Source organism: Pelecanus crispus, chromosome 2 (genome assembly GCF_030463565.1).
Source record: "Pelecanus crispus isolate bPelCri1 chromosome 2, bPelCri1.pri, whole genome shotgun sequence".
NCBI lineage: Eukaryota > Metazoa > Chordata > Aves > Pelecaniformes > Pelecanidae > Pelecanus > Pelecanus crispus.
Genome location: NC_134644.1, coordinates 63,859,176 through 63,876,775, shown reverse-complemented (window position 1 = coordinate 63,876,775; position 17,600 = coordinate 63,859,176). Strand labels below are relative to the sequence as shown.

At 37.5% G+C, this 17,600-nt stretch overlaps 1 protein-coding gene across 1 annotated transcript in view; it reads right to left on the bottom strand.

Moving 5' to 3' along the window:
* Positions 1-17,600, bottom strand: part of ADCY1 (adenylate cyclase 1) — a 153,348-nt gene that overhangs the window by 35,628 nt on the left and 100,120 nt on the right. Inside the window, exons 6-7 of the mRNA XM_075705746.1 lie at positions 14,203-14,361; positions 12,609-12,750 (exon numbers count right to left, since the gene is read on the bottom strand). Coding sequence (XP_075561861.1) covers positions 12,609-12,750; positions 14,203-14,361 — 301 coding nt within the window. The remainder of the gene's footprint in view (positions 1-12,608; positions 12,751-14,202; positions 14,362-17,600) is intronic.

Here is a 17,600-nt window from a genome sequence, read left to right as displayed (position 1 = left end):
TTGTATTTCTTTAACCTTAAAATAAATTCTGGAAAAATACAGGAAAAAATAAGGAGTAAATTAGCATTTTTATTAATTGATGTTAAAAAATACAATTTCAGTCTTTTTCTTATTTCCTCATTTTGTTATTTCAGCCACTGGTAAGCCCATTAAAATCAGAAGAGGATAGCTTTTGCTTTGAAGATACACTTATATACATGCCCTAAAAGGAGGCTGTGAGGCACTGAGGTTATATCTTACATTTTATTTCTTCAAAGCAAGAAGTGTTATACCACAGAGAAATATTCTCAAAGGGTTGGGTATAACCTATGCCTTTTAGCACGGAGCTTCCAGTCCAGCAAGGACAAATATTTTCTTGGTTAGCTCTTAAGCATGTATTTAACTCTTGCTGATTTTAGTAAACCCCTAGCACATGTTCAGATGCTTTCACAGATCAGAATAAGAGTGATCCTTTATTCTACCCTCAGTATTTACACCAATCTTATTCATGCTTCTGGCATGTGGAACGTATAAAGCAGTGTTCAAGGGACATGTGGAAGGACCCCATGCCACCACAGTATGGGAATTTAAACTTGTGAAATTAATCTTTTCTGGAACAGCAAAATAAAGCAGCACAGAGGATTTGGTCCCTAGTGTTCCTACATACAAAAGACAGAGCAAATCACAATCCAAAAACTTCATTCAAATGCTCTAAAACCCGCAAAGGGCAATGAGGATTTCCTGTCCAGTTTTTACAATACTATGATTTACTAGACCAGTTTACATCATTACTTCAATGCTCAAGGAATGAAAAAGGAAGTAAACTGGAAGCATTTGTTTAATGCATGTTTTCATGGATACCCAAATTTAGAGGCACAGGGCAAGTGACACTGCTTATATTCTGAATGACATCTCAGGTATTGGTTTGCTATGCTGTTTAACGCATACTGCTATGTACTTGCATTTTCTGGAGAATCAAGGGTATATCCTATTGATCTACCAATACTCTGTTTAGTCAGTTACTCTGTGGCTATGAAACACAAAAATTACTTGTGTATAAATAGTTGCCATTTTTTGTTAGCAGATGGCTACATTATAAACATATGAGATGTTTCAAATGTGGAAAGGTGCCTAGGTATGCACATGTGCTTTACTGGGCACTGAAAGTCTCACTGAAGCCAGCCAGCATTAACAGCACTGTACTGCATGGTCATCAGCTGGAATCTAAAAGGACACTAGTGTATCTAGTGTGTAATCACTTGTTTAAGTGATAGGTTGACAGAAGTCTCCATGAAGAGAGAGTCCCAATATGAACCCTTTCTTTTGACGGCTTTCTGGCAGAAGACTTACTGCTGTATTGCAATAACTGCATAGAAGATACTGCACAAGGATATTCACATACTAATCATCCTTTAGGTATTCCTAAGGACACCAAGTAGATAGATGTTAGGCTTGAGTATGGCAGATATGATCAGCTTTTGAGCTCCCATTCTCAACAGCTAAAATGTACTTTTTGGACAGGTACTCCACTTACAAATTTTCCTAATTTAGCCATAATTCCTCTAGAAGTATTATATATTTTACTCAGTCTCCCTATCAACCTTTTGATACAACAAAAATGAGCAACTTCCTTGAAACTCCCTCCAGTTTTGCGTTTTGCTTCATTTTTTTAAGGCACAGAGATAAAAAGGGAATACACAGAAGTTTACAGGTGGACCATATCTCAAGAGATTATTAGCTCTTTCTTTGCTCAAACCTTTTACTGTGGACATTGCATTAACTAGGTCAACAACTGTGGTTTTAGGTCTCCATTAGATTGGCTGGAAAAGACGCTCTTAAATAAGTACAGAGCTACAGAAGCTGCCTGACAGCCTTCATTATGAAAATGCCACAGTAAAGGTGCAAGAGTGACAAAGAATACGTAGAACATTTTGTTAGCAAAAGATTGAAGAAGGCATGACTGAGAAAGGTGAGCACATGGGCATGACTATATCCTCCTATAAGGATTTGAAGTCCTATGAAAAGAGAAGAATTTAGACTTTCCTCAAAGCAAACTTATAATAGATGTGTTTCTGAGAACAACCTGCAACTTGAAAACTTGGAATAGATACAGTTTGGCTCAGGCAGTGTGGCCCTGCCACCAGCATGACTTTTCCTCAAACATATTTTCATGCAGTTTCCTGACTATATCTTCAAAGAACTAGGTAGAACATTTTTAGATCATATCATCAACTGCTCTTGTTGTTTATAAATCTTATCAGCAGATAATCTTTCTCTCTCTATATATATATGTATAATATATAATATATACCCTTTGTATGTAGGAAATACAGGGGAGTTTTCCAGCTGTCTTGGAGTCAAATAGAAGTTTTTCAACTCAGGTCATTGAAAAAAATGGAGCAGTGTGTCTACTTCTGGGTTCCCCAGTACAAGAAAAACAGTGACAAACCGGAGTGAGTTCAGCAAACGTTCACAAAAACAATTAGGGTTCTAAAGTATACAACATATGAAAAGAACCTGAGGGAATTCCGTTCATTCACCTGGAAGAAGGGAAGTCTAAGGAGGGATCTAATTGCTGTCTTCAGCCACCTAAGTAGTTAGAAGACAGAGCTAGACTCATCCCAAAAATGCTCAGAAAAATCACAAGAGGCAGTGAACATAGGCTGGACCAAGGGGAATTCCTATTCAATACAAAGAACAGAATTTTTAACCATGAGGATTGATCATAGAATCATAGAACCATACAATCATTTAGGTTGGAAAAGACCTTTAAGATCATCCAGTCCAACCATTAACCTAACACTACCAAGTCCACCACTAAACCAATTAAGGGTAGAGTAATAATTTCATGTTTCCTGGCTTGGTGGCTGGATTATTTTTTAATGAAAGTAAAAACTAGGAATCATTAAGGTTGGAAAGGATCTTTAAGATCATCAGCCCAACCATCAACTCAACACCACCATGCCCACTAAACCATGTCCCAAAGTGTCACATCTACCCATTTTTTGAACACCCCCAGGGATAGTGACTCCACCACCTCTCTGGGTAGCCTGTTCCAATGCTTGACTACCCTTTCCTTGAAGAAATTTTTCCTAATATCTAATCTAAACCTCCCCTGATGCAGCTTGAGGAGCAGGCTGCCCCGAGAAGCTGCCAAATCTCCAGCCAGGGAAATGCTCAGCACTCACTCAGACGAGTTGCCCCGAGCACCGTGTAATTTCAAAAGTGGATCTAACTGCGAAGCAGGCCCTGCTGCCCTGTCGACCACATGACCTCCAAAGGTCCCTTCCAAATTCAGCTACTGTGTGATGCTATGAAAACGTGTGGAACACATACAGCTACTGTTCTTCATGGCTGACCAAGAACCTAACCACTCAAAGGACATTGCAATACAGACAAGTAGGGCACACTTGGCAGTTCTCAGGTCATGTATAATTTTATATATAACTTTTTCTTTCTTTTTTTTTTTTTTAATCTAGTGTTTGCAGGACATATAGATTCTGCACTGGGACTGAGCATTTGCCATTCTACTATTATATATACACAATATCAAAAATACAAAGGAATTCTCTCCCACTTTCATCTCATAAATCATGTCACTTTTTTATTATTACTTTTACAGCAGAACAACACTTTTGACACAGTGAACTTCTGAGTGGAATATTTAAGTAATCTCACCTTCTGCTGCAAGCCTCTGATAAAGCCAAGAAATGCAGTACGTTCTGTTAAAACACACTTAAAAAAAAAAAAAAAAAAACACCAACGAAACAAAAAACCCAACCCCAATGTCTTTCATTCTGCCTTTTCTCTGAACTTGCTCCAGGCCAGCATTACAGGAAAGCTGGACTGCAGCATTCTTATTCCAGCTCATTTTGTCAATGCATTTTACTTTCACACTTCTTTGTGACCCTTGGGATCATCTCTTATTCTGTTCACTATTCATTTGCTTCATAATTTTAGGAAAGGGTTGTTTGCTGCAACACAGCTGGCAAATGAGGTTAAGAGCTGGGATTTTCTAACAGAGCACTCTGGAAGCAGCCAGACTATCTACAGCTTTGTGAGTGTCTTTAAGTACGCGGAAAACAAACAAGTGCTGATTAAAATTCTGGGAAAACACCCCAGTGTTTGAATCTCATGTAATACTCTGCTAAGGGATTCACTGGTGCTTATCTGGGATTCTCAGAAACAGCAGCAGACTGTTGTTCCCCTGACTATATTCAACCGCAGTGCTTAAAATGGCATGGGAAAGAAGAGACTAATGACATTCAAAACACACTTACAGAAACCATAAATGCTGTAGCACTATGTCTGTCTGTGCTTTCTATCTATAGGCAGGCAGGACCATGCCTCTTGGTAGTAGTATTTGTTCCATTACTATCTGCAAGCCATTTTGTCCTGAGACAGGTGAGCAAATCTGATTTGTTTTTTTTCCTTCTTACAGTTAAAATCATCAGACATTTCCTTTTTCATCCTTTTCTAATGCCCTTATGATACATTTTGCTTATCATACCTCAGCTGCCTGTCAGGAAAGTATATTAGTGATTTTTACCAGTAAATAATACAGCTTCTATAAGACAAACTCTTGACATTCAGAATGGTGTGGCCACTTTCTTGACAGAGATGTAGAAAAAGGTTTTAGCGACTGTGAAGACTAAAACAATCTCTTAGGAGATCAATAACAGAGAAAATCTTATACCACTGCCCTACGTTTCTCCCTTCTACAGATTCCCCATTTCTGGAGGAGGAAAAAGAAGAGAGGAGAAGGATGTTAGAGCACATAGCTAATTCCACCATCATTGACAGCCCAACTGCAGGCTGCCACATTGACGATGATGCACTAGCAGCTTCACAGCAACTGCAGAAACAATCCTGAAGATGTAGAGCAACACTCTGCAACACAAGCGTCATTCCTCTGCCTGCTGGGTAGTAACACAAGCAGTCTACTTCCAGTGTTGGGGTGCGTATATTCCAACAACTTGTGCAATGCAACGTCTCAGGCACAGATCAGCCCCTGTCCAGACACAAGCTAGAGCTTCCATCAAAAGGCTGTGTGTCTCTTTGTTAAATCTGATCTCCTAAGGTATATCTGAGGTGTTAAAACCTGAAATGCCCAAGTTACGCATTCAGATCTCTAGTTAAGTTCCTTGGTAGGAGCTGTCAGCCATTGAGAGCAAAGACCACCCTGGACTCTCCTAGGCATGGCAGCTGCAGTAGCTGCAGTTAGTCATCAATTTGAAAGCAGAAATCGTAAGTGTGTGCCCACCTATGGATTCAGATGCCTAACTTGGGGCATTTCAAATTACAACAATTTTGTCAAACACATTTTTGCTTGCTGTGCGCTTGCAAATGAGAGAATTTGTCTGAGTAGTTGGAAAAGTTTTCACATGCCTTGCATTAACTGTAAAGCTCTCTTCTGTTACTGCATAGATTTTAGGAGTCAGAGCTGGCACTCCACAAAGGCTGGTAAGCATATGGTCACTTGAGTAAAAATATCCTCAGAATGAATTAGTCCAGAAAGCTGATAACTTACAATGACCATGAAAACTTTCTTGAGACAAAGTAAACTGGATATTTTTAGAGGTCAGATGCAAAAAAAATCCTAGGGAGCTGCTAGCCATATGGATGGATTTATTGGGCCAAAAGTGCTCTGTGGAAAACACAAATTTTACATGTTTGGAAAAAAAAAGAGAATCTGAGAACAGCGTGGCATGTTCATGTAGACCTAACCTGAGTGATTAAATCAAATTAACTTTGCAGAGAAGGAAATTTACTGCAAATATAGATGGAACTTCAATGTGAATGGAAATAATAAATTCAAAAGAATTAAGTGCAGTCATTTTAGACCTATTGTTTCACTCAGTTTACTTTTTTCCTACTGTAGGCTTCTTTTTCTTTTGTTATTGTTCACATGATGATGCCAAGATGACATCTTTTAATCAGGTCAGACAAAATCCAACAACCTGCTATCAAAAATCCTAGTAATACATGGATCATATACATCAAATTGCTTCACTTTAAAAAGTTAGATGAAAGTATTATTAAGACATGACAGAAAGCATCTCAAGAGTGTATATGAGCAGTTATATTTGCAAAATGTGATAGTTGCTAACAACGATTCACAGGCAAAAGTGATTCATCAATAAAGTCAATAGGCAAGCACATGTGGTTACTTTGTATTTCATCTATACAAAGCAAAAAAGCCATCATGAATCTATGTTGTTTTCTCTCTGCTATATTGCACAGAGTTCATGCCACGGTGGGGGGAAAAAATCAAATCAGCCACAGGAAAGATATAAGCAGAAAAAACTCATTGGTTGGTGGTAGAAAGATATGGAGCCTAGTAATTTATTTTAACATAGAAGGCAGATCATCTGCTTCATGCAACAAAGCTATGCTGATTAACAGTAAAGGAGGATGTTGTACTCCAAGTCAAAAAATACTTCCTTTTCTAGAAGCAGAGTGATAGAAAATTTGTTTATTTTGCTGCTACTCCTTGGTGACAGGACTGCAACGCAATAAGTTTAAAATCACATCTGTTTATGCTAGGTGAAACAACAACACATGAAAGTGATGTGACAGCCTTTGCCACTTTTCTAGCAGCTATTGTCATGCAAGTTAGAATGAATCTCAGGTTGCTGAATTTCTGCCTATTCGATCATGAATCAAACAAATTAACTGATCAACCTTTTGAGCTGTTAAATCCATCTGCATTCACAGTAAATTATGCTACAGGTGTGTAGCATAGATAATTGCTCTAGATATTTCTGACATTTGCAAGAGTTTTTACATTTCAAATACTATTTTCCAAAGGATGCTCCTGAGCTGTGTTTGCTTATTGAGAGTATTCTTGAACCTTCAGGCTTTCAACTGAGTTTTCCTGAAAACATAAGACTGAAAAAAGTGCTCTCCTCTTCCTCAACTATTGCTTTAACTTCTCTTCAAATAGACTGCTGGTATTTTGGTTTGGCTCTAATTATTTTTTGGAAAAAAAATAAAATCGACATTTTAGCCGCCTGCGTTGGAATGTTTAGGGCATGATTCAACACATCAAACCAGGGAGAAGACAGAGCGTTGTACCTCTAACCAGCATCTGCTTCCTTCAGGCTGGATAACTAAACAAGGATTCAGAAAAAAAACGTTAGACCCTTTCACCTGGGGTTTTCAGGATGGTCATAGCATTACTTCAGATAATAGAGCAGGGCTGTCCAAGGTACAGAACGGACTTTCTGAGGCTGCCTGGTATGGCTTTGTACGTACATGTTAAGGTAGGAAAGAAAAGTGTCAGCCTTTTTAGAGAAACAGCTAGTTTTCAAAGGGCAAACAGATGTGGTATTCACTTTCATGGACTTTTCATGAATGTCCATCACTGTGCGCTATTCAAACAGTAGATGCAGATACCATGTGATTTACATTCCCACAAATAAAAGATAACTAATATCTTTGAATATGCCATTAGTTGGTGAATAACTCACTAGTACATTAGTTGAAAATTTGCAGATGGTGATCAGCAATCTATTGGAAGCTATTTATTGACAATATTTGAGGTATGTTGTGAAATCCATGAGACACTTATGAATATATAGGAATCATTTATAAGTTGTATCTATAGTGTTTCCCTAGGATTTTTATAATTTTTATGACCCCCCTTCCTGGACACAACTCTATTGCTTCCTGTTAATGGTCTATAGCATTATTTGTCTTTGCCTTAGCTCTGGACTTGGCAAAATTACTCAGTGAAGCAGGTTCCCTTAAGGTGGTAATGAGTAACAGTGATGGCAGGCCCACTTCTGTAAATGCAAAAACTAACACATTCTGAGAAATCTTTCCCTTCACAAAGACTTGTTCACTTCTGACCACTGCTTGGCTATCTGTAAATGTACCTTAGGAATTTCGCTTAATTGTCTGTGCTGGGCTGTTTTCTCAGCTGGTGAAATTAATGAGCCTTTTCAAAACTAGAGAGGTGCCATCAGAGAGTGAATTGCTGCAACAAATACAAAGAAGTAAGCCCAAGTACCCAACCACCTGGTTATCAATGAGGTTGTGGTCAAACCTTAGGAGGTGTTACACTGCAGGGGAATCATACATTCTAGAGCAACCATAGAAGTGAAGTAGACAGTCCAGCTAAACTCACTACCTCTGCTGTGCTTCTGTGAGCCAGCTATGCCAGCTGTAAAACTGAGGCAAAGATACTTTGACTAGCGTCAGTGCTGACAATGAAAGAACAAAGGATTCTGATGAAAGCCAGATCCACTCTATTAAAAAAAATTAAATTAAATTTTAAGCATGCAGTTTGAAATTCAGAACAGGATTAGTCAGGTAGATTACCGAGAAATCATTAATGGAAAAAGTTATTTAGCTGGGTCTAAGCAGAGTTATAAAGTTCTTGTAAGGGGCTCTGAGATTAACAGATTTGGCGTAGATTTTTTTTTTCCTGAAATATCATCCATGTACAGTAACATTTACAATACTTCAGAAAGCTAGGACATTTTGAAACTAAGAGAATGTCCATGTGTCTAAAGCATAGAGTATGCATCCTGTGAATAGTTAATACATTAGAAAGAGATCTGTTTTTCTGTTTTTCTAACTGGATCAGACCTGTTTTACAAGTCCAAGATATTAATGTATGTGATCAGACTTGCGGCTAGTTACATTAACCAAACTTTTCAAATCTCATCCCAGTGCAGTATTTTGGTCACATCACTGTAAGTTTTAGTATCAATATAAAATATCATGAAGACATAATTAAACCTTACTTAAAAGAAATGTGTTAGCATTTTCAGAACTAGAAACTTTGTCAGGGCATTATAACATGGTGTATTATATTTAAAAAGCATACTTGCATAAGTTTTTAACTATGATGGCCAGCAAAAAAATTTTATTTAAATAAAAAAATTTCTGAATGCCTTTGGAAATCAGATTAATTATTTAAGTCTGTTTAGAAGCTGAAAGTTATCCAGTCAAACATGCATATTTATTGCTTATTATTAATAATAATAACAACAACAACAACAACAATAATAGACTAATATAATCTCTACCAAAATCAAAATTGTAACAAAACAAAAAGAAAAGTAATTCCCTCAGTGGCCACTTAGAAGTGCTCTCACACATATTAGCTTATACGTCAAACTAGCAATCAGATCAGATCACAAAATTGTCGTTGTTAGCTGATTCAATAAAAGATTAAAAAAACTGGGAATACTTTATAATTTGCTCACATTTAAAATGTAACTGGCACATGAATGAGTTGTCTTATACTGTTATTCTCATACTTTTGTTATTCTCATACTTTGGGCTATATTCGTGATGAAAGATCTTCCTGTCAGACCAAATATGGAAGAATGTGGGGGATGTGTCTTCTAAATAAATAAATAAATAATTTTAAAAAACTAAGTGGGCCTATTTACCTTTCAAATTCAACAGATTCTTGGCCATCTGTTGCTCATAACATTGATTTTCATTCCTCTTGGCATCATACCTGCTAAAGTCAGTTCATATTAATGTCAGAGATGATGCATAAAGAATAAAATATGTGTCTGCATTTCAGCTACTGAGGCTCTGGAGGAAGGAATACAATATTGAACAACCAGATACCTGAATTCACCTAAAGAAACTCTGTCTTGTCTATGCTTCATGGGTAGTCTTCAGTTTCTAGGTCTCTGAAGAGTTAATGGCTGAATCAGGGTAGGAGGGGACAGCAGGTGTTTATTTTGAGGGTAAACATACTATCATGTAGCTCATAGTCCAATGATGGGTATGCAAGTGTACGAAGACTGGGGACGGTTGTGATGTACTGTGACAAACAGTGAAGTGACATGCTGATGAATCTGTGAGCCCAGTGGAGAAGCTGTCAATACCAGTAAAATTCATGAAGTGTTTCTTTCTGCCAGTTTGGCTGACATGCCATTGATGCATGCTGGAGACCTAATGTCATTAGCCAAGCTGTACCACAGCATCTGCCACTTCCACAAACCCATCAGTGACACCCATGGGTAAGATGGCATTTGGTTTATGTAGCTGATGACAGGTCGATCGGTTGTTTCTCAGCAGTCACGAGTAGTTTCTCAGCAATCTTGCAAAGATGAAGAAAGGTGTGCTTACACAGTAGTAGGCTCTCATCCTTGCACATTAAACGTGCATTGACCTGGTTTACTTTAATATGTGAATGTCAAGCTTCTGTTCCTCAATCACTGGTTTATGCAGTGGAGTTAACACAATACAGTTTCTATATTTAATAGCCATATTTATCCCCTTTTCTTTCTACTTGCCTCTGTGCACCAACCTATCAACAATTTCCTGAAATTCAGCTATTTCTCCTCTCAATATGAAATGAAACCTGATACATAATAACATAGGAAATGAAATTACACATAAAGCTGTAGGAATGAAAACAGCAGAAAACCAAGACAAACAAATCTAGCAGCAATAAGCAACACACCTAATTTAATTAAACCCTCCCTTACTTTTTCTTCTGTATTGGGTTTGATTAACTTAGGAACTAATTCTGGTTTCAAGAAAGCCACCAGAAAAATCTCTCACTGACTGCCAAAACAGAATCTAGCCCGCTGTTTTTCCACCTGTTTTCTTTCACACTACCTAAAACTGAATCTAATCATATATACCAGCAGAATAACAAAACATGAGATTGCATGATTTTTGCAGCAGATGAGAACACTCCATCTCTCTAATAACAAGATGTTTTAGAGGAAGTGCATAAAAAAACACCCTTGCAGCAGCCTTTCTGGGATAAAATAACAGTAGCTTTCACTCCCAGAATCAAATTCCCCTGGTGACTGGACCCCCAGCATTTCCATAAAAACTCCCCGAGTCATCAAATTCAGACCACGGAACCAACTGCGGGCATGGAATTCAAGATCACCTGTTTTTCCTCTTTACATTTTTGTCAAGCACCCGTTGGCTAACACCCTCAAGCACCGAGCTTTGACATCACTTTAAAACCTCATCTGTATTGTTTTTATACTTACTTTCAGAATTGGACATTATCATTTTCCCTCTAAAGGTCAAACACATGAATGAAACTTGTTTGGGCAGAGTCTCAGAAGATAAGGGTTCAAAAGTCTGTATCCTGAGTTGTCTGGCTGAGATAAAGAGCAATAAATTTCTTCTTGGCCTGTAAACATGTTATGGCAGGTAACTCCTAAGATAAGCCTCATTTGAGGTGGAAAAGGCGGGAACAAACTGAATGTGCTTAAATGTTGATTATGGACTTCCAAGACTCTTACTGAAGTCACAAAACATTTTATAGCAGAACAAAAGGCTGCCCTAAACTCAGTAACTGGTTGAGGAAGAAAGGTGTGACTATAAATGAACCTGTTGGAAAACCACTGTCACCACCTTCACTGCATGCTGAGACTCAAGATATTACCATCGCACTGCTGGGCCTCTGTTCTCCTTATCCTGAATATATGGCTAGAACAAGGAGTCACATCCACCTCCATCAGGGGTGGCTAAATCCTGAGCAACATCTAAGAAATTAAGTTCCTGCTCAAATGAGCTAAAATCTTCTCTTATCTTATTCTTCCCACACTTCCCATTTCCTGTTCTCCACCAAAAAGAAGAAAAGAGCAGAAAACGTTATTGTCCCTCAATAGCACTGCTGACTTACTCCTCTTTCCCCAGTACATCTCCAGGGGTCTGACAAAAGGAAGAAGCTGAAGGGACAGGGGAGCTTAAGAAAATTTGGAGGGAAGGTCAGCTAAGATAAGAAAGGGATGACCAAAATCATTGTGGGAGTCTGAGGTGGCAAAGCAAGCAAAGAAAACATTGGATTTGTCATGAGCAGGTCAATGTAGCAGGAGAAAAAACATGCATGTTTCGGACAGAGAATATATTATTTGTTGCAATAACCTTGGAAAATTTACTCAGCTTCAGCATAAATACCTGAACTGTGGTACAGTTGTATATACATTCAAAAGCAGGATGGTTGACTACAGCCTCTTCTTCTGACCTGGATAAAAGGGCTTGTTGTACAGCTTTTCCAGACTTCCAGGGGATGTTAGTTCAATCACTGCTGAATTCATTTCACTAACTTTTCTGCTGTGGTCATGACATGTCTGTAAATACTACTTTTTCTGTGTCTATTCATTGGGGAATCCGCCAGGCCCAGTAAAAGAGCCACCAGTATCACAAGTGGTTGTAGAAAGGGTTAGGAAAGCATGAGTAAAATGGCATGGGAATATGGGAATGAGAGAGTGAAGAAAACTAGAAGAAAAACAGCCAAGCTGTGAGTATTAATATTCTGAAAAACCCTTCTGAAGGGAGGAGGAAGGGAAGAGTGAATTACATTTTTGGAATAACATATCATATAATTTGTGATAGAACGATTACAGAATCTGAACAAAACAACAATTTTCTTTTTTGGAGGGTAAAGGGAAGAAAGGTTTTATTTTTAAACTTCAAAAGTAAATTGATCATCTTCTCTATGTAACGTTCAAGGTTAGGTTTTTTAGCATTCCTGCCTCAGTCAAAATCAGATCTAATTTCAAGAGTGTGTAAAGAGCCTTTAGAAATCAGAAATACCAGTATTGCCTCTGCTTTCAGGATATCACAGAACAGTTGTTAAATTACGAAAACATATCACAGAATAAGACAGAATTTGTGGAGCTTACCTTCCTACGATGGGATGGCACAATAAAATATGTTTCAATATTATGCTTTTTCAAGAAACTATTCCTTTCATGACCATATCCTGGTTCTACCTCGTAGTCCCCATTTAGGCACTCTAAGGTGGTCTTTGTAATGTGAACTTTCCTGGAGAGAAAAATTGGACATTGTTGTTTAAAGCAAAGAAGATACATTATGAGCTAGTTGCTATTGAAATACACTCCTGTGCAGAAGATAATAAAGAGGTGAAATTAGGTGCAAAACCCCTTTTTTGATGTAAAAATATTGTTTTGTCTTTTCAGCCAAATAGAACATAGAAATATTTCCATTACATGCATTTTCTAAACTTGAGCAGAAAGATAATTGTTGACTGTCCAAACACTTGCAGATTTGTTCATTTGTAGAAAGTGAAAGTCTGCACATCATCTTCCACATTGTGTGGCTTTCTTAAGTGTTTACCTCACGCCCTGCTTGGGAAAACATCCTGCTGTTTGAAACTTGTGACTTCACACTCTGAATCTCTCCTGTGCATAAAGGAGAAACTTCTTTTTCTGTTCCCCTTCACGTCTCTGATTTGTTTCATTTACTCACTCTGTTTTGTAAGCAGCTTTCTAATTCACTTTGTTTTGGCAGCACAGCCATCTTTGACGCTATTTGTGAGGTTTTTTATCCTGAAAACTGTCTTCACATTTTCTCCCAAAAGACCCCTTATATTTGAAATGTCTTCACAGAAGATATCTGAAAAGCTATTACTGCTTTCCTCTATTAAACACGTGTTCAGATTTTTTTCGCTGGAAACCCTTAAGGTAAGGAAGGGTTACCTTATATATATACAGGGCCAAAATGGTCTAAAAGGCAGACATAGGTAACAAACAGAAATCCACTCAACCACAAAAATTAAGAGGTTGCATTGTCCCCCTGTTCAGCAAATCATGATCTTGTAAAAATCCAACAGAAGATGGTAGGTCCCAGTCCAAATGTGAGTTACACAGAGGAACACACCCATGCACCTTTGCAAAAGTGCACTGTGTGCATTTAAATTGGGTCCAAGGCTGTCCAAGGAGTACTTGAAATTCCAGGCATGCCCCATGGGCTGGCTGCAGGTTTATGTGCTACCATATCATTTGCACACACGGTATCGATAATTTGAGGCCATAAACAGGTATTTTTTTTCTATAGCACACTGCTGGAGTTGGAAATCTTGCCAAGTAAATGGAGTAAGGCACACTCCCCCTCCCATGTGTAGAGGTGCAAGGGTAAAAATTTCCTGGAATAACTAGAGAGTTTTACTTGAAATGGTGAAAGTCTATCATTCCTACATTCCTAGCATTGCCTCATTCCTACTCTTTATATCTGGCAGCTTCTAATAAGGATTTCATTTAGAAATGTTTTGCTTCTAATCTAACCTCTTACTAACATAAATATCAAGCTCATTTGGAGAAATCTACAGGATAAATCACATAATACATTGATTGCTCTTACAGAATACAATCTTTCTTATCAAATAGTAATTCCATTGCGAATGTCTCAAAGAAGGAAATAAATTCTTCACCCACGCAGGTTTCTGTTTGTTTTTCTATGGTTCTTTCTCAGACTTACCCAGGCAGTCCTCCAGCTTCCATTACATTAGCTAAAGTCACATCATTTGACCAGACATCATATTGCCATTTTCGGAGACCCAGGACTCCACAAAGCACCCTGCCTGTATGCAGTCCAACTCTCATGTTGAGATCAACCTCTGTGGCTTCTGCAACAGATCTGGAATAGAGAGCATCCGAATATGAGTCTCCAGACAATGACACTGCTCTTGATTTTCTTTTTCTCTCCTTCCCCCAAAGTTAACATATATATACATGACTGAATAGACAGGATCTTTTAAATATCTCAAATTATATATTCAGGTACTGTTCTTTTCCTTCACTAGTTTCCAAGCCCCAATTGTAATTCCAAAGAAATAATTTTCTTGGTCATCTTTTAATTACTGTTGAACCAAAATATCAGTATTTCTAAATTTCTTGACCTAATACATTAAAATTTAATTTTCCAGGTTTCAAGGAAATCCAGAAAATGTTATGTTTTGTTACAATTAATAAAACAAAAAAAAAAGAAAAAAAAAAGAAGGGGACACACACACAATAGAGCAAGTGTAGTAAATGGCTCTGTCACTTCCCTAAGACTATAACTTTTAGATTTTATTTGCTACTTTTGCAGTATTTGCTATCACGGTCCTACAGAAACTTAGATATTTTCCTGGGAGATAAACAAATAACTTTCTGGCTGTAACTCAAATAACTCAGAGACAGACAGCTTAACTCCTGCACTTTCCTTTTTAGCTTGTGTCTCACATATATTTACTTTTTTTGTCATAAAAGCTCCTTTTTCCCAATGCATATTTATTTCAGCAGGATGACAAGCAACCACAATGTGGGTGGAATCAAAAGAAGATTTTTGAAACAATATTAGGCTTAATTTTAACCTGACATGTAAGTAAGCAAACCTGTTTCAATTCTACCGTTACTCCAGACTGCTCTCAACTCAGTATTAAAATGGGCTACCTGGCTCCTTCTTTTTACCAAAAATCTCTGTTAATATTTCTCTTTATCCTAGCCTTGGGTTTATTGGTTGGTGGATTTTTCTCTCTCTTAATTCTTTTTTTACCCCCATAACTCACTCATATAAAGATCATGCTTGATCCTATATGGGCTACCTGAATTTCGTCATGAAGGAGTTTAATATTAAACATTAAGGAAAAGATTGGTCTTGTGAGTAAAATATAAACTTGAGTTATAATACTTGCTTTTTCTTTTTCTATTTATTTTTCTGATAATACTTTCTTTTCCTTACTTCTTCTGTTTGCAGTAGCTTAATCTCAAGGTAATAGTGTAAAACATTTGATTTGTAATTAAAATAATATAATCTGGAAAAAGAGCAGAGTGTGGACCCCAACAATTCCTCTCTATGCAGCACAGAGGGTTAAAAATAATTTTTAAAAAAGTTATTGTCTCATTTATGTTGTCACAGTTTAGATTTGTGCTGTTCTATAAATGCACCATTTAATTAAAATTCCACTTGAATGAAAACATACTGTTAGTTTTTAAAATTAACATTTTTTTTCCTAAGTGTCTCAGACTGTCAGTCTTCTTGGATGATATTTAATATTTCATGATTTTTTTTCAACTGATATTTTCACCCTATGCTACTGCTAGAAAACTGTTGCAACTGCTAGTAATCAGACAGATTACTTTACCTTTATGGTATGCTCAGCTAAGCATAATTTCCTATGGTGAGACTGAAAGGGCAGAGACTTATATTTAAATGCTCTTACAATTTCTATGAGTAAAGAGCTATGAAGAGGTACTAGTTGAGAAGGCAAATGACTCCACTCTACTATGTTCTGATCAGTTCAATTACCCAGTTACAGGAGTACAGGACAAAGAAAATGATGAAACCAATAAGAACAGCAGATGAAGAGTGATTATAAACACTAATATCTTTCCAAAGTTCTTGCAAGAGTGGCACAGAAACCAGCTGTAACTATGGACTTGCGCCTGGAAATTAAATCTAACCTTCGGAGATTTTCATTGTGTAGCTGGCAAAGGAGGAATTAATTGGCAAAGTCATTATTAAAACCATTTTTAATTTTGGTGCCAGAGTAAGGAGGGAGTCTTCATTTTTGTGAATGCAGGACATGCTATAACTCGCACCCTGCACTGACTTGTGAACACTGAAAAGGAGCCTTGAAGCTAATAGTTTTACACATTACATGCAGAGATAACACTGTGCATAAATCTTTGCAGCTTTTTCTGTTACAGAGACACCTGGCATTCCACACTTAAGTTGCAGTCCAAAAAGAGATACTATCAGTGAATAAATAAACTGACTAATCCGTTTAAGACTTGATTTTCATCAGGTTTTTAAATTTAAATTTTCCAATGCATTTAATAGGACACCTTAAACAGAGGCTCTGGCTATAATTTCCTCTTGATCTTCATTGACCACTATATTTTTTAAAGTATCATCCAGCTACACTGGATTTGGCAGAGATGTCTTTAGGAGGACTTTTCAACTATTTCAGGAGTAGTCACTGTATTTGTCTCTTGTATAGTTGTACTTGTTTAAATACAATTAACAGAAAGGGCAGCTTAGGTCAAGATGTGGGGTGAGCAGCACAAGATACCTGGCCTCAATTTAAGTAAGGAACTCTGCAGCCATGAAGTACTGAAGTATATACTATCTCAGCCATCACTAATGTGAGTAACATGGAGATCTCTTTTGTCCCCATAGGGGATCTGGGCATACCACATTTTTCAGTCATATTTTATGCAACAGCACAGAAAGGCTTATGCACAGCTTTCTGAAAGATTAAGTATTTCCTTGTCCTATTTCTACTCACTACAAGTCAGCTTTCCTTTATTCAGTATCTGTTCCCAGCCAAACCTCAAAAATTACTCCAAGGAGTCCTAAAAGGACTTGAGCATTACAGGGCTTGTTGTGCACACTGTCTGCTTGACAAAGCCTTGAGGAAATGAAAGGAGCTAATAATATAAGCCACCTAATGATAACCTAACCTTTCTATCTTCACCTGTGCATGTGTATTGGGCCATTAACAACATTAACAGACAGACCTTATACCAAGACCATACCCTGCAAGCCAAAGCCCTTCAGGATTACACCTTCCTTGCCTCTCTGTGTTCTTCTGCATAACTAAGTACCTATGTAATTATCTTCACTGGTGAACCTGCAAGTGTGTGAGTTTCTCTGTTTGCAAATGATTTTTTTTTCTTCCCCATTTAAAACAGTATATAAAACCTTAGGCGAAATGTAAGTCGAAAGACAGTGAAATTTAAACATTGATAAAGACCACTCCAGACCTGTGACCTCGCTTTGTCCCAACTGGCTTGAGAGAGAGGGGGAAATTTCATCTGCTTTTAGGAACTTGAATAGCATAACAAAATGTAAATGGTAAGAAATGAACAAAGAAATACAACATGGCTGAT